Raw genomic sequence first — 26,383 nt, forward strand, 5'->3', positions numbered from 1 at the left:
AGTCAAAATGCTTTGGAAGACCAAGCCAAAGCAATTCACTCGGCCTGCCCTATAATAGAAAGCAGTCAAACGGTGCTGCATCTTATTATATCTTTATATAATTTACGTACAGTTATCATGACAGTATTTTGTTACAGGTATTTGTGGGGGAAAAATAGCTGATTTAAGTCTGTCCACTTAAGGAATACTGATTGCTTCTTTGCTTATCTTACAATACCGCTAACATTATACTTAAAATAGTTTAAAGATACTGTGTATCAAATTTAAATGATAGGTCACTGAAGAAAGAGGTGAAACCGTTAACAAAGTAGTTCTGGTTAGTCTTCAACGCATAAACTACTGTAAAGTAAAAGCTTTAAGAGAACCTGAACAAACTTGCCAAATGCCACGTGGGTATACTGTACAGTATGCTATTGTTTAAATGAAGAAGTGTTCATATGGATATAACAAAAGTCTGCGGTAAATCTCTAACTTCAATCGTAATCACTCAATTCTCCCTACAGATGCAACACAATGGACAAACGGCTGGCATCAACTCACACTTGTATAATTTACAGTGCGCTGCAATGCAACACTTTTTACCCAACGCTGCACATTGCAATTAGCAGAATTTATTGTTGCTGGCGAATATGGGGGTCCTCAGCCATCATCATGGGACTCTTCACATCTGGTGGTTTTCCAGCTGAGCTCTCAGTTACATTATTAAACCCTAATAGGATTAATTTAAAAGATTTTAAACCTTCGTAAAGATTTTTAATCTTTAAGTAAATTAAATTAATTAGCTGTTGTAAGTTCCTAAATATATTGGAGGTTGGTATTGCATTTTCATAAGCAACTGAAGATCTCCAACTTCTGAACAAAACAAATGCAAACTTACCAGTCAAGTAACTTTAATTATTTAATTAGTATTTCAGAGCCCAACTGGAACCAGAATGGGAGGAGGGTGGGGGACCCCTTGTCAAAAGACCCACGACATTTACATGTCAGTCTCTAATTTGTGGCTCATCTGCCTGTCAGAAACACAGATTAAAAAAAAAAACTTTTCTCCTTGTAGAGTATATTAACAAGCTCAACAGACCACTACACCATTAAAACAATACAAGGGAATATCCATTCAACAATAGTTTTATTATGGCAAACATAACTTACGTAAACATATAATATAGGCTTTTAAAAAAGAAAAAAAACATTTGGTTTAAATACAATATGCAATAAAGTGCAAACTGAACATAGCTTCACTCCTCCATCATCTTCCTTGTTCTTTAACAAGTGGCAAGACTTTGATAGGGTAAAAGAACAAGGCAAGTCTACTTCATTTGATTTGTATGCAAGAAGGAAAAAAGCTGAATATGTGGTTCAAGTAGGCAGGTGTGTCAGTATGCGTTAGCTGCAAAGAGACAAGTAAAGAACCTGAAGAAGGCTCCACAGCTGAAACGTTGCGTCTCTTTTCAGCACGGAATAAGCCTTTACTCGTTCCTAAATCAGTTCATCTTTCCCACTTTGGTTACAAAGTTCCGTTCACATTCCCAATGGACCTAGGTGACACAGTGTTTATTCCATAGTGCCAGACTGAACCAGAGACTGGACGAACACAAGAAGTAGTGAGCAGGCCATCTTGGAAAAACTGATCAGAGATAAACAAAGCAAAAGGTGAAATTCTAACAAGAATTTCATTTTGAATTCAAGTGATCACCATCTAAGACTGAAGCCAAAGATGCGCTTGGATCACTTAATACCAAACTACCAAAGGGGCTACAGTATATGGGATGGACGGCCTCCTCTTGTTTCTAACCTTTCTTATGTTCTGAAGGGAAGATGTGAAGAAAATACAGGATATTCTAGTTTAGGGGAGGAAATTTATTTTAGGGAATATGCAATGCAGTTCTCAAAATGGTATCCCCTGCTGTTACAGTATGTACAGTAGGTCACCCTAAATCTGTCATCTCCAAACCAGGTCCAGGTTAAAACTTAAATCATAAATTTCTAAAGACTCTAAACATTTTAGTTGAGGTTAATTAATCAATTAACCTGGTTTGTTAAATTAAGTAATGTACAGATATTTTAGAATAAAAATCTTAACACACTGTAGTACCACAATTAAACAAATTACTTGCTTAGATTGATATCTTACAAATCTTCCAATTTTGGGAATCATTTTGGGTGACCACAACTGGACTACAGCTCTGCAGGATTACTAAATTAATAAATATGTGGAGCAAAAAGTACTGTACATTTGATCAATTATACCCAATAACTGGGACATTTCTTGAAACCCTGGACAAAACGAAAACCTACAGCGTCCTGTGGATGACCAGAGCCTGGACATTCACGAGGGAAACTTTCACATGAGGTATTAACAGCACGGGAAAACGTATCATCAGTCACAAGCCATCAACCCAGAGGCAATGAATGAAACACCATCATTAAAGAACTTGAAAAATAACTGGAATAGATTAATAGAATATACAAGCATTTCTACATCTGCATATTCCAGTTCAGCAAGCTCAATGAGAAATGTCATGTGTCACACATTAATGCATCGAAGAAAGACTAAAATGTTATCAATTTTATCAAATGATAATTTTATCAATTATCAATTTTATCGTAATGGAGAAAAATTAAAGCCTTCCTCCATGAAACTACAACTGTGTTTTTTCAATTTTTGGATGTTTTCTTAAGTACTGAATTGCTGAACCAATTAGAATTCTAGTGTTGCTATAATGAGACATGGCTTGAACCACGCGTTCATAAAATCCACATATTGCACAATTAAGTATGACCCCCCAAAAAGCTAAACTCAAAGAAGGTCCTGCAGACTTTTAGAAACTTTTGGAAAACTTGCCACCTTAAATGCTGCCTCCTTTTTTTGAAAGCACATTAAAGAGACCAACTTGCTTTGCAAGATGTCCTATTTGTTTTGATGAACTGAGTTTAAAAAGCTGTGTGAGGTGGATGCTGTTTTCTTCTTACAAACATGAACTTACATATAAATGCAAGAAGTAAAACTGAAGAATTGTGTGATGGCTGTTATACTTTTATACTTTTCAGATTCAAAAAAAGGGAACAGATGTGTATTTCTTTGCAAGTCTTCCGAGTCTGAAAGCACCATCTAACCCAAGAAGGTATCTTAACTATTCTTTTAGTCTGAAACCTTGGACACAGGAGTGAGATATACAGCATCAGAAGTGCGCTGGAATGGCAGGTAGTGTAGTTTTTGGCAGTCTAATCACTAGCATGCACAAGTCCACTTCAGCAGAAAGAGAGACAAAGGTAGTTTATGTGACTGACATGCTCTGCCTTAAAGATCTTCTTTAACTGGACCCCAATACAGAGAAAACAGGACTTAATTTCACCTTTGGTGAAGTTCAACATAATGCAACAAAATAACAAAGCTTTCATGCAATAATGAAACATACCTGCAGTTTAAAAAACATGGCATGTCAGGGGTCTGCATCATTTTTGCAACGCAAATGTACAAAGTCACTGAAATGATCATAAGCCATTAATATCAAAGTCCATCAAATGCTCTATATAAATCAATAGGTATCACCTCAACCCCCAAAATGACGATTTAGAAAGGTTCTATAAATAAAACCAAAATGGATATGAACAAGGAAAATGTTTGTTGCAACGGGCTGTTATTGAGTATTTCAAGGTCTACTGTTGTGGTTGTTCTAGGGTGATTCCGAGTTTCTCATAAATCTCCTTCAGGACCAGTAGAGCTGTGTCTTCAGACTCCCTAGAAGACAATGAGGGAAGAAATGAGATACTGTTCTGGGCCTTTATTATTGCAAGAGCCCTCAAAATATTTACACACACTGGCAAGATAACTGCAAGATAAGCAACAAAAATGAACTGGTCCCCTTTTGTCTGTCTAGTCTGGGCAGTTACAGTAAGTAGCAGAATCTTGTTGTTTTCATTACTCATGTGCTGGTAAGTTTTTAAACACATCCACTACATTTGCTTTCAAGATGTCAGCCTGCATTACTGCAAGTGTTCTTGTGACTGAGCGAAAAGTCACTCCACCACATGCCCACAAATAAGTCTCCATTAACAAGACTTATCAACGATTGGATGGAGACATTTCTCACTTGATTGTGAGTGATGCTACTGTACGTGCACTTAATTAAACAGACACCTTCATTAAAGCACGCGGACGTATTTCAGGTCACTGCAAGGGTTACGATTGATAAATAGGTCAGTGGAATATGCCCATTTCAAACAGAAACAAGCTGCACCAAAATACTCTACCACAGTACAGTATCATGTATGGGATGTATGGAGAGTTAGCTGTTCCTTCTCTTCATGTGTGGGGCCTATAGGCCTTAACCCTGACCTCCTGAAACCCCACAATATATACAGTGCTGATTTCAAAACACAGAAATATGTCTGGCGCCACTGCATTTTTTTTGCGAAGTACACCACACAGGAAAAAAACACATTAAGATGTTTTGACAGACTCCAGTGTTCCATGTAATTTGAAAATAATTTGAAGTTATCAGTGACTTTATAGCTTTTTAAAAATCATGCCTCTCTCCTTTTAGAGTACGGTAGACACAATAACTTTGGCTTTCTCATTTCTTGCTTGCGGTTAGATTTCTGCTATGCTTAAGATACTGGGAATATAGTTAAATAGAAATAAAATGTTCCTTTATGCTAATATTTCCAGTATAATTTTTAAAAGGATCATAAAGTTCAAAGTTGTTTTGCAGCAAACACAATCCAAATTAAATTCACGTTTTCATCAGAATTTGAATATACTGGCAAACATTGTTACTAACACAACCGAAGTTAAAGTATTACGAATACTACTTTTTAAAGCATTTCCAATCACTGTCCAGGAAAGTCTTATTTAAACCTAACTGATGGAGCAGAAACTTCCAGACAGATGTTGCTCAAGGTATATTCCACATACACGACCACAGCGCAGCCCATCTTAACTAGGCTGTTGGTGTTTCTGTCCCACACTTACCAGTAGCAAAGGTGACTCTGGAGTGCAAACAAATATTCATTGAAGCTCTCGATGGGCTTCTCCTGGAGAACGTAGTCGATCCGTCGCCCCCCATTCAGCATCCCAATACTAACGTTCTCCTCTTCCTCCTCTTTGTCCACCTCCTTTGGCTGCGGTTCAGCCTCCTCTAGTTTGGCCCCTGCATGGATTCAGACAACAGGTCAGTTCCTCGGGCCATGGAAATGAATTTCTGCCCCTTCTTACCAGGCGTCCATCTCACATCACACTTCATCTCACACTAGTGAACAAAAACCTTTCAGGATGAAACCATTATTTATTCTCGAAAGCCATTTTGAAAGTTTCAGTATTTTTTGTAGCAATCAACTGTCCATTTAATATGGCTAATCAATTCCTCAGCTAATCATGTGAAGCTGACTCACCAAAGTGAGTCATTTTTATACTGGTATAAAAAGCTTTACACATTTCAAATACTCATCAATAACATAGATGAGACAATAAATATCACGATGCAGTGAAGGTAAATATTCATTATGAGTTTGTGGTACTGCTTGTTTTCATTATTCAATTACTAGAAGTAACCTCTGTCATTATTTTTACATGCAATGCTTTTTAGTCAATAAGAACTGCCAGTAATTCCTCTCAGAAAAGCTTTAAAAATCTACAGATGTTATTAATTAGATTATTTCCTTCAGAAAACAATGAAGTATGGTCTCAATAAAAGGACTAACTGTTATTGCTGCCATTGAGAAATACAGACGGAGATTCAGACTGAGGTTCCTTGCCAAAGGAACCAGTATATATATCAGAAGCCAGTATACAGAGAGTAGGAGAGCAATAATATGTTGTTTTCACATTTGCCTACTTCAGAAGATTCTGCATGTAGAAGAGTACACCAGGGAAAGCACGAGTCACTGAAGGAATAGGACAGAAACTAGCCTTTAGCATGCTGCACTTCAAGCAAAGCTGCAATGTGGAAGCACGGAGCACACTCACAGGTAGTAAGGAGAGGCCAGACTGCTGGTGTCAAAGCAGATCACAAACAAGGCGAAACAAGTCTTTTTCACCAAAATAACTGAAAAGCTTTTGTTCTGGCTCAAAGAAGAACTATAAGAAAAAACAGGCATCTTTTTCCCTATATTACACGAATATAAGAAGCCAAACGTCTACCATGTGGGGAAACAAGATGAAACAGTGCTGGCCGCAGTGGTAATAATGGTGTGTGAGGAATAAAATAAGAGGAAGAGGAAGAAAAAATAATAGCAGCCAAAATGACCAGATGAAAGAAGTCTCTGCTGATAAATGATAGCAGAATAAAGTTCACAAAGTTGGGATTGCACTTTATTTAAGGATTTTAAAAGCTTAATAAGGGATGATATTAAAAAAAACAAGGGATTTACTCAGATATGAAGTTAATAAAAATACTCAAATAACAGTACACCCAATACAATTTTGTATTGTAGGAACAATGGTGTCATTTCTCATCATTTTAGTTTTATCTATAAGGCCCATGTACAGTAAACGTACATTTACAGAAAGTGACAAATATATATGATGGTGGCAACTTTTTGTTTTACCACATATTCCTAATACATTAGTTTTTGTTTGTTTTTGCAAATTTGGAGAGCAAACTCAAGAACAGCACTCTCATCCCCTGATAAAATGATTTTCTCTCTAACCAAATCATATTTTCTTAAATAAAGTTTTTTTTTGAATGGGCACATGTTCTGGAGGATAAGGAGCAACATTACAGCACTGTTACTGTCTCACACATTACCTCACTGGTTACTTGCCTTACCTTGGAAGTAATTAAATTTGATTATTTTTGGCCATTCCAGTACACCTTTCCAAAAGTCAGGCTTACACTTTTTCCTGCTATCCCTTTCAGCTGCATCACAGAAGAAAATCACCATATCAGTCCAGCACATTGCACAGACAACTCCATGCAAAGATTATAAGCAAGGAAAGAAACCGTCAGAAACGGTCATACACAGGGCATCCCATTCATCTGCTTTCTCCTTATATTACAGGAGCAGTATTTAGGATAAGTAAAAAAAAAACAAAGTAAGCCTTCAAATTGAAAGCAGAAATGTTTCAGGCACACAAAAAAGAAAATCTGTGATTATCATGGTGAATCCAAAAGAAAAGCTCACTGGTGCTTATCCAAAGGACCTTGTAATCCTGGGAGCTCAACAATGATGGAAGACCTATTTATTTATCTGACAACACTATGGTGTCAGTTAAGACAGAAAATAACCAGAATGGCTTGTTCAATAATATACAAAGATGACATGGTGCCTTTATTTTAAAGTACAGTAGTAGCCAATGTATTAGTACTTTAATTACCATATAAGTGACATACTTTTATGACTTTTAATGGTACTGTACATACCATATACTGTAGTACATTATGCAAAGGTATAGGGGTGGACTTGGTTACTTGCGAATCTGGTTATTTGTGATGGTTCTCTGGATAAAACTTTCATGAATGCCATGACCCTACTGTAGTCTGCTTATTTTCCAGAAGACCTTGTGGACTAATTTTCAGCTTTAGACCTGGGCTTTGGGGACATAAAAGTTCCTGTATGAAAAGAAGAGGGATGTTGTTCTTCTGCAGAAATTCCCAGTTAACACCTTACATAAGGATCTGTGAGGCTAATAAAAGAACACAAATTAATTGTTTTTTATATGCCTTTTTATTGTTCGAAAATGGTTTTAAAGTGCACTCAATGTCTGCAGAATAGATGAAGTGTGAGCCACACAGTACCCTGAATGTAAATGAAAAGCAGTTACATGGAAGTCATTTTATAGGAATGCATTCAAATGGAAAGCCTGGAAGGGTCTGGAAAAGCACAGTGATTTCTGCAGCACTGTGCAGCAAACACACTTCCAGTAAGACAAAATGACTTTTGAAAAAAAAAAACAGGGAGAAAATGATGCTCACCATCTGTCTCTACTGCAGGCGGTCCAGGCGCAGTTTCTCCATCAGCCAGCGGGGGCAGAGCAGGGGTAGGGAAGCGTGAGAAGGATTGCCAGGCTGTTCTCAGAGAGCCCAGCACGTTGTTCTTCAAGTCCGTGCTCATCCGAGTTAGACTCTCTTTCAGCTCTGTTGACAGTTGCAGGGTTTCAGGTTACCATGAAAAAACAATCAAGTCTTAGTCTTGCTGCCATGCCTTATAGACTTATCAACTCACCAGTGGATAAAAACATTTCAGTGCACACATGCACTGTATTGTCTTTTGGCATATCATTAAATCACCTTTCCTGCATCATGGATTCTGCAAACACCTGTATCACACCAATCTTAAACTCTGCAACGTAGTACGTTCACACAGCTGACCGTGATTTCATGACTGTCCACCTGACTGCTTCTTGCTTGCATATGTAACACATTCTATTTTGAGAACCAAATCTTGCATGTCATCTTTGATAAGGGCACCAACCAAAAATAAAATCCTGCTACTGTTGTAGCTCGTGAACAAGAAAGAGGACGAAGGGACTGAAAAAGAACAACACTGATGGCTAAGAGTGTGAAGTGCTACTAACCAAGGTGCATCCTCTTCCGGCCTTTGTGGTGGGGAATCAGCATGGGATCAATCTCCACGTCAGAGACAATCATGGGCTCTATCCTGTAGGCCACTGGGTCGAACTTCACGGAGATCGGAAGAACAGAAATCATAAGCAGACTCCAATATTTTGGAGCTAAATTTTAGGAAGGACAATCGCTTACTTGCGCTAACATTCTTAAAACACTATGCAAGAGAAATGGACTGGAATGCGCTCAATTGGTGTCCTATTTTGTTAATGTGCTGTTGCATACACAACGTATATGCTCAATGTTTATGTACATATCTGAAATATTTATTTTACCTCAGGGAATAAACGGTATGATAATGATAATGATAATGCTAATGGTTGAGACCCCTGGCACAGAACGTCTCTAGATATTTCAAACATTTCCATCCTGAAAGACTCCCATGCAAGCTGATTTGTGTGTCTACACTCAGAGACGCTCCTCTGGGAGATGAACGTTGTATCTTTTCTCTGTTTGGAGAATATCTCTTCTCTGAAGAAACTCATAATAATTGCTCTCATAAAACACCTGTTGTCTTTCACAATACAAAACACACTTTCCTGTAGTGAAGGTGGAATTCAGTTCTAACCCATGGAAGAGGGGACTATTCAGGAGAAGTGGCTTGGAAAAAGACAAATGAAAGCAAGCGAAAGTAGCTATCTTGCTTTTACACACTCAAGGGCTGGAAACAGCACAACGCATGCTGAAAACATGCCAGCAGCCATATAACACTGAAACTCACACCTGACAACCCACTGAAGCTCTGCAGGTGTGAGGCTGATCAGTACCTAGATGGGAGACCTAGATAGGGGGCCAGCAGGAGGCGCTCACCCTGTGGTCTGTGTGGGCCCTAATGCCCCAGTATAGTGACGGGGACACTATACTGTAAAAAGGTTGCCGTCCTTTGGATGAGACATAAAACTGAGGTCCTGAGGCTCTGTGGTCAGTAAAAATCCCAGAGCGTTTCTCGAAAAGAACGTGTTATCCCAGCATCTTGGACAAATTTCCAATTGACCTTTACCAATCATGGTCTCCTAATAATCCCCATCTCTAAACTGGCTTCATCACTCTGCTTTCCTGCCCGCTGATGGCTGATGTGTGAGGAGCGTACTGTGTGCACTATGGCTGCCATCGCATCATCCAGGTGGGGCTGCACATTGGTGGTTCCCATTACCTGTCAAGTGCTTTAAATGAAGTGTCCAGAAAAGAACTATATAATTGTAAGGAAATATTATTATTAAAAACACTACCAAACTGGACAGAAAAAATGCCTGATAGCTAGTTACACAAATACAGATGTAATGTATAAAATCACGGCAGCGGGACTGAGCTGGCTGTCCTCCGTGGACTTGATGCCCCCTGAGCTCACCGGGTGGTAGATGTTGTAAAAGCTCTTGCAGGTGGGAAAGCTGTAGTTGGGGTCGATTCTCTTCAGACCCCGAACGGTGAGGAACATTCCGATGGGGGACCCGAAGGCAAAGAAAGCCTGTGGCTCGAACGTCAGCTGGGGGTATCGGATACACACCTAGGGGTTCAAGGTCAGCAGTCAGATGTAATATTTAAGATCTCCACCATATGGGATTCTCTTGAGTTGCCGTATTATACTAAAACACTCTTCAAGTGGAACTTCATCAATAGTTCAGATGAAACAGCTTGTCATATTCACTCACACTCCTGTCACTTTATAACAGGTCCAACTTTTTTTGATCACACTGACTAATAAAACTGTGTGGCACTTCCTGAGGATTTTTTTTTTTAATTTATTGCTTAAATGTAAAAAACATCCTTGTGATGGCGAATGACACCCAAGGCAGGGGATTGCTCCATGACTTAGGACACAGAAAGGTGCTTTGACAGAATTCACCAATGTGAAACGTTCGCTGACCACTGCTGTGATCTGTGCAAGAAACTTCAGTCTAGATTTTCTACAAATACAGGAGAATGTTCTCATTCTGGTAAGAATCTTGGTGTGATACATTATTAAAAAGCACACCCACACCTGAAGAAGGCTCCACGGCCGAAACGTTGTGTTCCCTTTCTTCTTTTTTTCAGCATGGAATAAACCTATTACTTGTTCCATTATTAAAAAGAGCAGGTACCACATATAGTGCTAACAACAGTACCCTCTACCTCCAATTCAAAATAAGTAAAAAGTAATTCTAGCATTTCAAAACATCTTTAACTCCTATCCCCATGTTCAAAATCAGATTTTCAGTTTTATGTAAAAGCTATTACGCTATTAAAGCTATTACACAGAATTAGCAATTCCAATCGGAATTTGGCAGTTCACTGACAAAAAAATCATGATTAGTAAATAAGAACTCAAATATTTTTATGTATATGTATAATTTGACAGCAATGCAAAAGTATACATTGTAAAGTAACTACAGTTTAAATAGTATAGATACAGTTCATAACATAGAAACAAGAACATTTTCTATGCAGAAAACAGTTTTTACACCTCTCAAGACATTTTACTTTTTGACAAATATTTTTGATCACTTAAGGCAATGGTAACAATGGAGGCAATAGTCAAAACTCCATGATTACATTCCAGTGCAAAATGCCACAGACATTCTTAGGATGAGAGAATGACCGAAGGAAAGACCAGCTCTTTCCAAGAGTGGGCACAGCACAAGCAAGTTGGTGGATAAAATAATGAATTCCGCTTACTATAATCACACACAGTGGAATAATACAAATAAAGATGGCTGATCACCATGAGGAGGAACGGTAATGAGGGGCCTTTCTCTTAATACAAAGCAGGCAGGGGTGGGGGCCAAAGATGCAGAGGAGAAAAAGAGCCCATTGCAACACACTGCACCAACCTGGCCTGTACCAATCCCCTGATTCTGTTCTCCAGGCAGGCAGGCAGGGGGCAAAAACAGGAGGACTGTTAGTGTCCTGGCACCTCAGCCAAATATGAAAAAGCACGCAAAAAAAGAATGCAAAAAATGCATTTCCTTGGGAGATTTTTTTTTGTAAGAAAAAAAATCACAGTTGACAAAGTCATACTCTCCTCAGGTTGACTGAAGCCAGGAAAAGTCCACAGCATCATCAGCTACAGATCGGAAATGACCTCATGAACAGAATGTGGAATTATCTGCAGGGGCCTACTGCATCCCACTATTAAGGAAAAGTTTCTCTTCTGTGGTGCAGAAGGCTAAATTCAGTAAAAGCACAGTTCTCTGAAACCCCATGATAAATCTGGAAATTTTAGAATTGCCTAAGAACTGCCAGACTGATTTTTTTGGAAAATACATCTATAACGTCTCAGACGCACAGTAAAAAACAACTTTTACGCTATTCTCAAGAGCTTTTGTTTTACCTGCCCGATTCCGACATCAAAGTACTCATAGTCAACAGGGCTGACGCTGGTGGAGGACAGGGTCCGCAGGAGCAGGTGGTCTTCTGTGTCTCCGGGGGGCTCTGAACCTAAAGGTCCAGTGTTGTCTTTGGCCCCATGAAGACCATGTGCAAGGTGTGCAGGTCCTGCTCTACATTCCTGCAGGCAGAGGCAGAGAAATGGCATATGGCTACAATATCTTTATAGAGTATATTGTTATAGCTATAGGTGTCTAAGGAAGTGTCTCGAAGAATCCAGATACAATGGGTAACACCTGACAAGTATCAACATTTCCAGCTTCAAAGCAAAGGGATATTTGGCTGACATGCAGGGACTCCAGATAGAGTGATCAAAGCAATCTTAAAGTTTACCTTGATTAACCTTGGTTACATATGTTGTCAGTAAATGTTTAAATGTCAATCAACAGCCCAGATAGATTCTATATATGAGGATGGTGAGGCAGAGTGAAGGGGAGAAAGGAAGATATAGAAGATGGGAGCTCTTTGTTCCATGTATCCCTTTAAGACCAGATTGGAGCCAAGTATATCAACCTTGTTAAGAGAGCTTGCTATTCTATAGGTCTAGGGAACTCTGATTTCCTGTGTAAAGAATCTCTCCATTAAAATGGTTAATGGCATGCGGGTTTACAGAGAGAATGATTCATCTGTAGGTTGTATTCTGGTTAGTTCAGAAGGTATTTCTTCTTTGGGCCTTTGTGGGCATTATATAAGAGATTGATTTTTTTTTCTGATTTTTCTGGGCAGTTAGGACATTAGACCTCTGGGACACCTCATTTGTAAATCTTTACATAGTGTAACTTTGGTTGCATGTTTGTGTTTCTGGTCTGTTTAGTGTGTACTATTAGTCTTAATAAATATTTTAACGAAGTTTCACCAAAGCTTTGCCAGAAAATAAAGAATTTGTATGCCTCTAACTACAACAACCGCTTGGGTATATTCATGGCCAAAATCTTTACGTTTGTGGGTTATGATCTTTAAGTTGTGGGTTATGATTTATTTTACTGATTAATCTGTTCGGTCATTTTCTCATTTTTTCCATTTTTATAACCTCCCCTTTTTTAACAATATATATTCACTCCTTATCTCTATTGTGTGAGGGTAATATTAACTACATGTTTCAGAATTAAAATGGATAGTATTAAATAGATATTTAACAAACTGAGATCTACAAATAGAAACTGAGTGTTTTGGGCACATTTGACACTGCAATAGTATCCTTTCCTAATCTGTAACTTCAATAAGATGTGTGAAATTAGAAACAGAACACAAATGAAAACTCTTCCAGCTACAACTGCTGAATTTAGAAGACAACAGTTCAGAGAACTAATTTGTTTAGTACAACAACATAACTGATGCGGAGTGCTGTATGTGAATTATATTTTTATTGTCCAGTACTGTTATAAGCGTTAGGAAGACTGTGTTATCAAACCTGCAGGATCTCTCTCTTCTTCATGAAGCTCAGAATTTTCTTTCTGGGTCCAAGAGGGACTCCCATTTCCATCAAGTCCCTCTCTGTGCACAGGGCCTAAAGTACCAAAGGAAACAGGAAGAAGCAAACAGTGTCCTCATCAGCCACGTGTAATAACCATTAACAGCCTTACTGAACTTCCCTACGCAGAACTGCAACACAAGTAAAGAGAGCAGAACAAATCATACTAAGCAAACAAATTGAATTTCCAGCAGCATTTTGTAAACATATTATTTTAATTAGGTGTTGAGTACTCTTTTTTACTTCCTCTGTCAATCTACTGTTTGTTTCACTGCCTTGAATTTCTGTTTGGAACAATATAGTTGTTTCCAGATTTTCAGTTGTAAAAGTGTTATTTACTTTCACGCCTTGTGCAGGGTGACAGCTGACACATTGCCTCCTTTGTCTTGAAGCGTTTTTTTTTTTCTATAAACTTGTTAAAGCTAATGAAAGAGAGTCCTCACATACAGTAAATTGTCTCATGATAATTCATTTTTTATACTTTTAATCAGAGCTAGTCTGAATGCCCTTTTCAAAACTCATCATCTGCAAATTAAAAAAAAGTATCCATTAAGGCTTAATTAACCTAAAGATGAGTTAAATGCCATGCAGTGCTCAAGAAGACCAGCGCCAGTGGAAATGTCAGGCCTTATGCATCTCAACCAAAAAAAGACATCTGCAGACACTTACCAGAGATTCAACGTCAAGCTCTTCTTTTTTAAACACACTGATATAATCTCCCAACCCCATTTTCTCCAAGGCTTCTTCTAGGCTCTGAACATCCCCTCTGACAGAGGCATTTCTTGCTTTGCATTGTGACAACTTGAAACACAAGACAAAACAACACTTATTTAAGATTTATCGGACAGCAAACCACAGCCTGGTCTCAGAGAGGACACAGGATTCAGCTCCATTGAAACACAGGGTGCATATTCATAGTGTGCAGATTTAGAAGTTGATTACTTATTGGTATTTTCTAAAATTAAAACCACATTTATTCACATTTATCATTCAGTCTACTGTTAAGCTTTTTTCATTTTACTGAGCATTATTTTCCACTGCATGTATAAAAAAACAATGCAACTCATTACTCAGGTATACTATTCACTTCCTTTGCAGATACTAACTTCAAAGGCACTGTTCTAAAAACCAGGCAGCAATACTGAATTCAAAAAACAATTGAAGGAATTACTTTAGGGTCAAATTCCTTTTGCAAGAAAAATGAAAAATAAAAAGTAATTCCTAAAGGTTTCGAAATTATCTGAATATTTCACAGTTTAAGATCTGACTTTTTCCATTAAATGAAACGAATGGTAATGTTAACACTCTCATTCTTGATAACTACAGTACAACAATGCACATCAGCAGCCATATCACCCTGCAACTCACAACTGGCAACCCACTGAAGCTCAGCAGGTATGAGCCTGGTCAGTACCTGGTCAGTACCTGGATGGGAGACCTCCCGGAAAAAACTAAGGTTGCTGCTGGAAGGGGTGTTAGTGGGGCCAGCTAGGGGCGCTCACCGAGTCCATGTGGGTCCTAATGCCCCAGTATAGTGATGGGGACACTATACTGTAGTAAACAGGCACTGACCTTCGGATGAGACGTAAAACCGAGGTCCTGACTCTCTGTGGTCATTAAATATCCCAGGGTGTTTCTCGAAAAGAGTGGAGGTGTAACCCTGGCGTCCTGGCCAAATTTCCCATTGGCCCTTACCAATCATGGCCTCCTAATAATCCCCCTCTAATAATTGGGTTCATTACTCTGCTCTCCTCCCCACCAATAGCTGGTGTGTGATGAGCGTTCTGGCGCACTATGGCTGCCGTTGCATCATCCGGGTGGATGCTGCACACTAGTGGTGGTGAAAGGGAGTCCCCATTACCTGTAAAGCGCTTTGAGTGGAGTGTCCAGAAAAGCGCTATATAAGTCTAAGCAATTATTATTATCTCTTAAATTAAATACCTCCACCACCTGTCTGTCACTAGATGGAGCTCTAATCCTAGACAAATCCATTTAGCATTGAGGAGACATTGGCAATGCTATTTTATATAATTAAAGCAATTCAGTTTCAGGTTTACTGGATTCCATTTCTTCTCTTTGGTCACATGCTGTATAATGACAAATCTATTAAACTGATTCCTCCTCGGAAGCCCTATCATAATGACAAATTTTAAAATGTTCTTCACAGGTTCCGAAGAACTCATTTACACATATATTTCTCAAAGCAATTGTCGCGTGCAGTGGAAAATGTTTTATGTCTCATTTGAGTTGCAAAACTGTCATTAGAAACATAAATTGTAGACAGCAGGACTAAACTAAGGTGTCTCAATGTTGGTGCAACATTCTGTTTGATTTCCTTTAATGAAAAAAGGAATCTTCCAAATACAGTACCTCTGCTGGCTTAGTGTTGTCTTGGTTACTCTTTTGATTCGTCAGCAGATCAAAGAGGATAAGGGAGCCTGGACATGACAATATTGAAATAAAAAACAAGGTTCACCTTTCAGAAGGTTACAACTGCCACAATAGTTTTCAACAAATACTCAATCCTATTCATTCCAAGTACAAACCCTGTATTTATATTCATCATAAGCCATTTATCTGCTCCTTTAGGCTTCTTTTCAGTGTTTCAGTGCAATTACACGACAGGCAATTATATTCCAGACAAGTCAGAAATCAGCACACTGAAAGATGAAACATCGATCAAAATGAGCTTAAAAAGATAAAGAAACAGGCCATGTTCACTGTGTCTGTTAGTGCAATACTTTCTTGGATTCTGTGACATTAGGTGTTTTTTGTTTCTCACTCTCATTGCAATTTCCCTCACGGGATCAATAAAGTATCTCTCTATCTCACGGGAAACTGCGACACCCAGGACAGCTGGGACTGACCAAGGCTGTGTCCGGCCACGGAGACGGCTCCTTGGAACTGGGGGTTCCTCTTGAGGAACAGACTGTACAGCCGGTTGACCTCGGAGGCCACCGTGTCCACGATGGTCTGACAGTAGGTGGGGCTGTTGTAGAAGAAGAGGTCCAGCAGGGTGTCGTTGGTGAAGTGGCGCAGCCTGCTGATACTGGGCAGCGTGATCTTCTGGATATCTCTGTGGGGCAGCACATGCACAGACAGACACACCCATTGCTTTAATTCAAAACATGCACAGCATCTGTATAGGGGGTTTTGCAGTCTTTACTGCAAATACCTTGTACGGGGTATTATTGTTGGAAGGGATCGCAATGATAAAAACTGAACTTTGCAAGCTAAGAATAAGTTTTCCTGGAACATAAATTTAACACAGTCAAGCTGTTTCTCAGGAATAAAACCCAAGTCAATGTCAATATGGATCCGTAACGTAAGTACAACACACAACTCTAGTCCTTGAAGGCCAGAGTCCAGCACGTTCTCTAACATTTTTTAAATCAGGAAAACTGAAGACCTCTGAAAGTATCAAACAGGTTAAGACCAGATGTGGAACAAAAGCCCACAGGCAAGACAAGCCTCATATGATGCACATCAGGTTTAGTAACCCCCCAAAACTGTCTAATTTTACTTCAATTAACATTACAAAGTATTCATTGCTAAAAGCGACTACCTGCTTACAAGTTTATGGTGATATACAGTACACTCAATTAATACACTAAAAGACAAGGAAAAAATGAAGAAAACAATCCTGTTGTCACAAGACAAGTTTGACTCAAATGGAATAATTTAATTTGTTTTAAATTATTTTTCAACACATTCCTAATTCACAGGAACCTGGAGAAACCGGAACTGTATGAGGTGTCCCGATAATCGGCCATGTTGAAATGGAAGCAGTGTTGGGGCAGTGCTAGAGGCTGTCTCCTTACTTATCCACTCCAGTGGCATCTGCGTGGAGGGCACTGTGCCAGTTGACAGGAAGGAACTCTACCCGACCAATATTCTTTTCCTCCTGAGCCTTCTTGAAGTGGGTGTGGAGCAAGCTCAGTGACGCACTTCTAAAATCATTCACTAGAAAGACAGAAATGGACACAGGTAAACAGACACCTCAGCAATAAAACACTTTTTAAAAAGATTACAAACAAGAGGAGTGGGTCATTCAGTCCATCTGGCCCGTTTGGGAGTTACTATCTTATTGATCTAAGGATTTAATTAGGTGATTTCTTGAAAGTTAAAGCTAATGTAAAGTGAGTTAATGTACTTCAAGGCTTCAAACACAGCTTGTTGGATAGTGAAGTGCCACTTCTTCTTGATTTTCCCATGTAGCTTTCACTAGAGTCCACTGGTTCATACTTCATTGTTCATCTTGAAGAAGTCCTCTGGGTTGGCTCTGTCAATTCCCATGAGACTTTTGAATACTTGCATTCGGTCCCTTTGTGGTCTTTTCTGTTCAAGACTGAAAAGGTTCATTTCCTTCAGTCTGTTAGTGTAGGACATTCCATGAAACCCCAGAAAGTATCTTACTGCTTGCTCTTCTACGGATTGATTCCAGAGCAGCAATATCTTTAGTATATTGTGGTGACCAGAACTGTACACAGTATTCGTAATGACCTCTGACTACACCATTACACCAATTTAACTTAATATACCTTGATTTGAATTATACTCTCCTTGCTTTATATCCCAGCAAGCTTCCTCACATGGTCTTGAAGATGTACACGAGTTATGTGTCAACATTAACCAAAGTGTTTTTCAGAAGTACAGTAGCCGCTCTTCCATTTTCTGTTTTGCATATAAGGTTTATGACAATGACATTCAAAAGGGCTGACGTCTGTTCCTCACAGGCGTACACAGTGGCCTAGTGTCCAGAAGCAGTCAATCAGGAAGGGGAATGTTAACATGAACGGGATGCCGTGCACGGTTTGCACATTTTGTATGAAAAAACGATTATATATAAAGAGAGTCATTAAAAATTCAACAAATGAGAACTGAAACCTATAGCATTTGCTACATTTCTGATCTGAAATCGATCCATATACAGTACAATATATATTTTAGAAGATTCCATTTCCTAGGACTAGCTTATCATAAGGATATCCCTAGCTTCATATGATTCTCCACAGCAAGGGAGAAAAGGCCACAAAACAAAATCAATCATCAATAAAAGTACAGTAAAACACCTGACATGAACTCGAAGGTGTGTGGTGACACAGTGAAAGTACATACCACACTGAACAATGCTTCTGAAACGAAGGTCACAAGCAGGCCCAATCCCGTGGACCATGAAAACTAAATGGTCCACCTGTTCGGGTTCCCCTGTAGGAGAGGAAAGACAAATTTAACACAGAACGGGTTGCTGCTATTGCTAGCAGAGTCTATACACAGATTTGACTACAGCCTGATGTGACATTCAACCTCCACCACAAGAGCTGACGTGATCATAGTGGGCTCTGCTTTTTTCCAACACACATTGGGCTAAACACATAGGGAAAGCAAAACACCTTTATCACATGCTACCCATTAGCAACCTTCAAAGCTGGTGAAAATCGGAGAAACTGACCTTCAGGAATTTCGACCGATATGTTCTCGATGCCCCGCTTCACTGTCCTTGGCCGTGTGTGCTCTGAGGGCGAGGACACCCATTCATCTTGGGCCATGATAGGCTGGTACTGCATTATCAGCTAGAGGCAGGAAAACACAGCAGCTAATCACATCATTGAGTGTAATACGTCACAAAGGCCTGTTAAGTTTACTGTTGCATAACGCCAGCTGTACCAGTAACTATAACGCCATACAGGCCTGGTCAGGACTGGCAAAAGTTATCCAAGGAAAGTCACCTTGCTGCTAGAAGTGGTGTGGTACAGGAAAGAAGCAAATGAGAACATAAAAAGGGGTTATAAATGAGAGGAGACCATCTGGTCCATCTACCTCATTTGGATTTTTAGTAGTTAATTTATCCAAGGATGTCATTTAGCTGTTTCCTGAAAGAAGACAGGCTATCTGCTTCAACAACATGGCTGGGCAGCTGGCTCCACACTCCCTCTACACTCTGTGTAAAGAAACACCTCCTGTTCTTAGTTTTAAATAAGGTTCCCCTCTTCTTTCCACTGCAGCTGGTGTTGAGTGTGGAAAGGTTCAGACTGGAAGAGACAAGAGTTCCCCCACAACCTTGCAGCACCTTTGAGAAGCCTTCCTACCTTCGGGTTGTGTAAAATTACAGTTTCGCCGGAGGGAAACTCAAGCCTCCTCTTCCATTCATCCAGCGTCACGGCGATCATGTATGTCTCCTGTTGAAACACAGGATAGTTGTGACCCTGCAGCCTCGACGTCTCTCACTAATCAACACCCACCCGCGGCACTGAGAGATTCGTAGGAGGCTCCCTTTACAGATGGCTAACAAACATATTAGGGAAGATAATAAAAAACATTGCAGGCAAAGAGAAATAAAAAAACTAATTACAGCCAAAAAGATCCAGCTGCTGTGCTGAAAGAGAGGAAGTGTCATTAAAAACGGCCAGTTTAAAAGAGCTGACCTCTAGGCGTTCGCTGAATTCCTCAGGGTAGGGGACGTAGCAGCTGTCCTTGTCGCTCTTGTAGAACCAGGTGCAGCGTCTGACCTCGGAGGGGGCCTGCTCCCAAAACACCGCAAAGCGCATCCTGTCGGCCAGGCGCACGTCGTACCGCCCGCCCTCCGTGGCCACCACCACGTCCCCCGTCTTCTCGCCTGGACCGAGGACCAACAGCAGGCAGCGAGTCAGCAGCAGCGCTGGAGACCCGCGAGCAAGCGCGGGGACGAAAAAAACCTCGCCGCTCCGGCTGAACCGACTCGAGTTAAAACACAAATCATACAAACTGCAACCATTTCCTGAGGAATCCCAGCACTCGGAACCCCACAGCAAGTGAACCTCACTCACCAAAAAAAAAAACACTTCAAAAAGAAATGGTGGTTAAAAACGGTGTGTCCTACTTTATGACTGAAAACAAAAAGCCTACGTGTCAAAAATGACCACTTTACCTTCCAAAAGAGGAAAAGCAGCTTTGTACATTTGATGTAATAATGCTTTAAATGAAAAACATCAAAAAAGTAATCAAAGTAATATAAAAAAATAATCACTACAGACGTATTTTCAAACCTGCGCCATAGATTTCATGAGATTTTTCTCTGACATACACCTACAATTGCTCCTTCTCTTTATAGTGTACATAGCATTTTTGCTAACAGTGATAAATTCCACTGACATATTCAACATTTGGCACAAATGCATTGTGTGTAAAGCATCGCACAATGTACAAATGCATGAAAGCCCATGCACCAGTGTGTAACAGTCAAAGCCCTGAATGTTGCAGACGCTCAGCTGTAGGATTCTGACTCACTACAGCTTCAGGGTGGTGATCACAAGTGGTCATACTTTAGTTAATAATTTAGTTAGTAATTGGTTTCCTTAATAATGCTAACTTTCCCAGTCAGAAATCTTTGCTCAAAACTCCTAACAGCTACTTACCCAGGCTGTACGCTTCTTCTAGTTTCTTTGAATCCTCTCTGCTGAACGGAAGCCAAGTGTCTTTGGAGTCCTTTTGCTTGGAGTAAAACCAGTGAGGCTGGACTGGCTCATAGAGGGACTGCACAGCATCGATGTCAATGATTTCAAATGAACCGGAAGAAGACGGGGAGGTTTCTGCCTGGTCTGCAGCCGCCATGGTCTGTGTGAAGAGCAACCAAAACACTGCTGTTAAAGGTATTCCTTCTTTTCAAATCCATAGCAGGCAGGAGCCAATTCACCTCAGCCAACACCAGAGCACAGCAGCCATCTTGAATCAACAGCTTCCAACAATGGGGAGATGTCAGGAAATACTTAGTAACTAAATAGCTGGAGGACTGGGCTCGTCTCAAATCACAAGAGGTTGTCTGGTACTGAACATGTTTTAGTGCAGCTTAGCAAGGAACTTGCTCTGAAGGTGGCAAAGCAAATCTTACACCACGTGTACGCACTAAACTTAACTTGGTGCACAAACCAGTTTAAGAGGATCTTATTTTGTTTTTTTATATATGGAAGTACATTCACAATGAGTAATTAGTATATTCAAATAGAGAGTCAAACACTTCCTGACGTCATGAATACTGGTGTTGCAGTTTCTTGAGATTCTTAATGAAGTCAGCCAATAGGAAGAAAAGCTACACAATTAAACTTTTCAAAATAACATTTGTAATTTTACACATTTATTTAAAATGTATCACAACGAGCTTTGTACAACAAGGCAGGTAGAACCTACACTGATTTTCGTCAGTTTTAAAACAAAAAAGCACAGCTGAAAAAGATTATTTTCAAAACCGTTTATCAGCATTTACTCTGTGTACTGCATTAAAAAAGATAAAGGCACATAGTTCTTATACCCCAAACATACTTTAAAACACACGGAGAAAAATACATACCTTGTACTCAGGGTACGGTCAAGCTCCCATCTGATAACAAACTGAATCTAGAGTTTCAGCAAAGGTTTTAATAATTTAAAAGACACCACAGTCTTCTGAGCTACACAATACTGCAGCAGTTTGAAGAGGCAGTTCAGAATGATCTTGAGAATATCCCGGGGCACGTCTTGTAACAGAAAAACCATAGCTTTACAAAGCAAGGCATTATTCGCCCAGCACTGACAATTTACTCAGCACATTTGAAACAATGAATGTCTTGATCATTGTTTTAAAATCCTTGACAAACACAGAAAGCAAACCAAGAAATATGCTTCATGATTCCAGTTCACTGCACAACACGTTGATAATAGCTAAACATCTGTGCTGTATGTACTGTACCATAAATGTTTACAATTGTAACAGCATGACTTTGTATGCTGCCAAAGATGATCTGTGTCTTCTGTTCCCTTGATTGAACTATCCACCCATTTTCTAACTACTTTATCCAAACAACCGAGCCCATCCCAGCGTAAGGCAGGGTACACCCTGGAACAGGGTGCCAGTCCATCGCAAGGCAGACACACGGACACAATCACAAAAATGCACAATGCAGACAGCACCTTAAGAATTGAACTGGGGGCCTCAGCGCTTCAAAGCAGCAAAACTAACCATGGTGCAACCCTTGATTAAAATTACACAGTGCTAATACATATTTTATATATAATTTGAGTGGGAAGGCAGGAAAACTTTAATTTTACTTCTGTTATAATGCAGACTGTACTGTTTTGAGGAGCAGTGTGTCTGAATGAAGAATCTCCTGGCTTGCTAGCACCACCCAGGGGTTACCCCTACATAAAAACCTAAAGACATCCTGGTGAGTCAAGGTCAAATTAAGGCTCAAATGCTAAATACCAACTTTCATTCCATTAAATAAAACTGCACACATTATAACACTAACAAAACACAATTTTCAGTGCATTGTTTTTTTTATTTTCTTGTGACAAGAGATAGATAAAAAACTTAAACTTAAATTCCTCTGAAACTGACTCACATATACATCTATACAGTATGAACATCTGTATACATCATGTACAGCATAGTCAGCAGGTAAATTACCTTTCCAGCCGGGGATGTGGGAGAATTTTATAACTTGGGAACAAAATGTCCATTGAGATAAATCTCATAAAACAAATGGCATTGTGTCGCAAGATTATAACCAGCTACTCACTGCTTCTAAAAAAACACAATGGGAACCTGTTTTTTTGCAAACCATTAAAGAAAGTAAAAAGAACAAATGCAATCTGTCCTAAATTACCTAAGGTTGGTTTTCAAAGGTGTTACACCATTCACTTTAAGACAACGTGCAGCTTCAATGCTGGAAGCTGTGATTTAAAGTGACAGGCCCACACAGGCAAAGAGCGATTCTGAAATCACGGCTCACCTGCTCGGTCCCTGTGCTGGAAGAAGTATCCGGCCGATGCCTCTGTGTGGTTGGATGAGACTGCCTGGGGGGATTAGAGCCTTCCTCAGCGAGGACACTGATCCTCTGAGATGGCTCCAGGACTGCAGACAGGGGAGGCCTGTCAGCAGGCTCAGGGCTCTGGAACATTGTGTAATCGGATTGTGGGCTTGGCCACCCCCGACCTTTGGCTGTGACTTCTCCTAGCAGAGACTTCTGGCTGCGTCCAACAATACAGGCTGGACTCTCAGTGCCAAGCTCTTACACCAAGAGCTGACTCACCTGGGGAGAAATAAACAGCAAGATTTCAGCAACCGTTAATTGTTGATTGTAAGGACTGTAAGATGCACTCATTCATATTCAAACCAAATACCGTATCTGCTTAGATTTCACACAAGTGTATCACATTTCTCTTTAAATGATGCCAGTTTACCATCACAATAAAGAAAGTGAAATATCTCTTCACTGTACAAGTACTGTTTCAGAACTGAACAGGATGACTGAATAGCTATTAGTATACCTTCAATGAACTATAATTTATTGGACATTAATCAATCAATTGTTTCCAACAAAGTATGGCTGTATGGTACTTCATTTTCAGTTTATTTTTCTTCTCAGCAGCCTTTTTGCTTTGCATCTGCCATTTAAAGACACTGGACAATTCCAGGGCTAGAATCCGAAATGTTTTACAGGTAGTTTTCAACAAGGCACTAAGACCTCAGAAAAAAGGCAATCTGACTTCTATCCAAATGATTACTTCAACGAAGTCACTAGGATCACTGATGTAATGAAAACAAGTGGACTCTGCAACATTGCAGTTGCTCCATCCTGATTTAGAAAGCAAAATGTGTTTGTCTTCCAACAAAACCCTTTCCATCTGCTTTGTGTATCCCCTGGGGTTGGTCAGATCATTGTGCCATATTCACCCATCATCAGAAAGCTACTTATTCCTGGTATGGGTCTAAGCATTATGACAGTCTGGAAACACAGGGTGCCAGACAGGCAAGTCCAGCGCATGATGTCACCACCTGTCATGACTGATGACACCGATCAACCCAGCCTTTGGTAGGTGAAAGGCAACCGGAACTGCCACAGAACACCCTCGCACACAGACTCCACACAAGCCGAGTCTGTCCAGCTACAAACCCAGCACTCAAACTACAGTCAGGTCACGCCATGCCGAAATATTTCTCTCCAAGCCCAGAAGGTTTTTCTGACTCACACAAGACGACCCTGTTGTCCTGACTCCATGAGCGTAAACGCGCTTTGGGTAACAAACGTGAGCCAATTCATTAATCATCCCTGAACCAGAGATCAGAGATCGAATTACCGTGGGGAGACATTCAAGCTCCTTTCACAACTTGGAAGAAATTCGAAGAGAACACCAACAGACTTAATTTATTTACAGTAACACTAAAATTGAAATGCATTGGTAAACCCGGTTACATGATTATGAAAATGTACCCTAACATCTAAAACAGTTACTCTAACATTCAGTAAATGTTGGATGCACACCGGGCCTTTCATCAGCGACTTATTTTATACTTAAGAAATCAGGACTAAAATACTGCAGCTAACCAAAACTACTACTAAAATAAGCAACCCCAGACACTTTATTGGGAAACAGTATATCTGACGAAAGAAGACAGAGGATACCCCCAAGTTCTCATATCAACTAACCTGACGGTATTGACAGGTCTGATTTGCTATCTTCGACTCCGTGTAGCTCGTAAAAGGACGCACGATTTGGGTGACTAGAATTTATTTCGAGGTAATGTGGAAGCCTGGGTCCCGTGGACATTTTAATATCTTCTCGGGGGTAACAAAAAGTCTTGTGACGATGCTCACACAACTCAGCTCCCGTGTTTCTTCCATTGCAGGGCGACGCTGGATGCGACTGCTCCTGACAACGAAAGATGACGTCATCCGTGAGGAGATTAAAGGTCGCCAAAGGAGAAAATAAACACGTCGTAATCAGCTGAGCTTTATGAAAGCTGAAATGAAAACAGGATGAGCTCACCGCCGATGATTAATCCAATACAAATACAAGAATAAGAGTATGGATTATTGTTAGATTGAGGGACGATAGAGAATATAATAGGAGTGTTTACTATCAATTCTAGTTTTCTACAAGGTTGATTTTTTTATGCAAGAGAGGTATTTCAGGCTTTTCTGAAGACAATACATGCAGGCCCCATTTTAAATTATGCTAGATAAAGATTCAACATGTTCCACTCTAAAAAGCAAAGCTGAGTGCGAAAACAGATAAACATGTTAGGACCTGAAAATACATCCTATTCAGTAAAATCTTTTTGAATTGAAATACCCTTTCTTCAAGAAAATGTTAATTATATTTAATTATTTATGAGACTACGTTACTTTTTGGATATAGGACAGTAATCTCCTTCTGCTGAGGTTGATTTTCCTGTTTTGTACTTTGATTTTCTTTGTAATTCATTCCATGTACAAAAAAAGTCGTTGTCCTTTGCTTCCTGCGTATGAATTTCTGCTGAATGTCCAGTGAGGATACATGGCCTGGCCTTTACTGGAATGGAAGACTTCTAAAGAAAACCAGGTTTCAGCTGTAAACGGTGCTGATAAAGCAGTACTATTCTCTCTAGAGAAGAATTTGAATGCTCCAGTATGGTGACTGGGTTACTGTGTTGTATGAGGTGCTGTCCTCTGTCAGAGCAGTTAAACCAAGATTACCTTGACACTAAAGGTCCCATAACATTTCCATGAATATAGTTGTCAATCCCAGTGTCCTGGCTAAATTCTGGACATGCACAATCTGGCTCCCGTAAAATTCCCCATTAATTCAAACAGGTGAAACAATTTTTCCACTTTACATCATCTGTTATGCAGTGATGCTGTTTGTACACTCAAGCTACCACATATCACCTAGGTAGGCCATGTGCTTAAGTTATGGATAAAATGAGTCCTGTCTGTATGAAAAGGGCTTTGTGATCCTTTGGAATCTTTTATCGACAACACTATAGAAATGCAAGGGATTGTTTAACCACAAGACTCAAATTGACTGAGACACTCTCTGCTGTGGATACAAAATTACAGCAATGGAAAATATGTTAAATGTAGAGAGAAAGAAACAGCTGTTATATCTTCACTAGTGTAAAATCCTGGGTTCGGTTTAGGGTTTAAGGCATTCATGTGAAGGAAAACAGGGCTTTCACTGGCCGATTATCAAACTTTGCTGATAAAAACAA

The 26,383-nt window shown here is 39.8% G+C and overlaps 1 protein-coding gene across 5 annotated transcripts; it reads right to left on the reverse strand.

The window, feature by feature from the left end:
* Positions 1-1,109: 1,109 nt before the first annotated feature.
* Positions 1,110-25,081, reverse strand: ddhd2 (DDHD domain containing 2). Of its 5 annotated transcripts, none has more exons than XM_015340764.2 (20): positions 24,840-25,081; positions 23,142-23,441; positions 20,793-20,991; positions 19,824-20,014; positions 19,488-19,577; positions 18,851-18,971; positions 18,517-18,606; positions 17,220-17,361; positions 16,266-16,474; positions 15,769-15,836; positions 14,068-14,199; positions 13,339-13,434; positions 11,872-12,048; positions 11,372-11,395; positions 9,913-10,068; positions 8,516-8,618; positions 7,914-8,075; positions 6,768-6,857; positions 4,973-5,150; positions 1,110-3,739 (listed from the first exon to the last, which is right to left on the reverse strand). In XM_015340764.2, the coding sequence occupies exons 2-20, from the start codon at positions 23,307-23,309 to the stop codon at positions 3,658-3,660; spliced, it is 2,478 nt and encodes an 825-aa protein (XP_015196250.2). In that variant the 5' UTR covers positions 23,310-23,441; positions 24,840-25,081; the 3' UTR covers positions 1,110-3,657. The 5 variants fall into 5 exon arrangements, with proteins under 5 accessions (XP_015196250.2, XP_069038744.1, XP_069038749.1 ...); XM_069182643.1 differs by having other exon boundaries at positions 25,008-25,029; XM_069182648.1 differs by lacking the exon at positions 24,840-25,081 and adding an exon at positions 23,680-24,093.
* Positions 25,082-26,383: the final 1,302 nt, after the last annotated feature.

Source organism: Lepisosteus oculatus, chromosome 2, assembly GCF_040954835.1.
Source record: "Lepisosteus oculatus isolate fLepOcu1 chromosome 2, fLepOcu1.hap2, whole genome shotgun sequence".
NCBI lineage: Eukaryota > Metazoa > Chordata > Actinopteri > Semionotiformes > Lepisosteidae > Lepisosteus > Lepisosteus oculatus.

Coding starts and splice junctions, on each gene's coding strand:
- ddhd2 (XM_015340764.2), bottom strand. CDS start 23,309: ATGTTCCAGAGCCCTGAGCCTGCTGACAGGCCTCCCCTGTCTGCAGTC. Junction 14,200..15,768: donor ACAACACTAAGCCAGCAGAG/GTACTGTATTTG, acceptor TTGTGTTTCAAG/TTGTCACAATGCAAAGCAAG. Junction 6,858..7,913: donor GCCTGCAGTAGAGACAGATG/GTGAGCATCATT, acceptor TCTGTGATGCAG/CTGAAAGGGATAGCAGGAAA.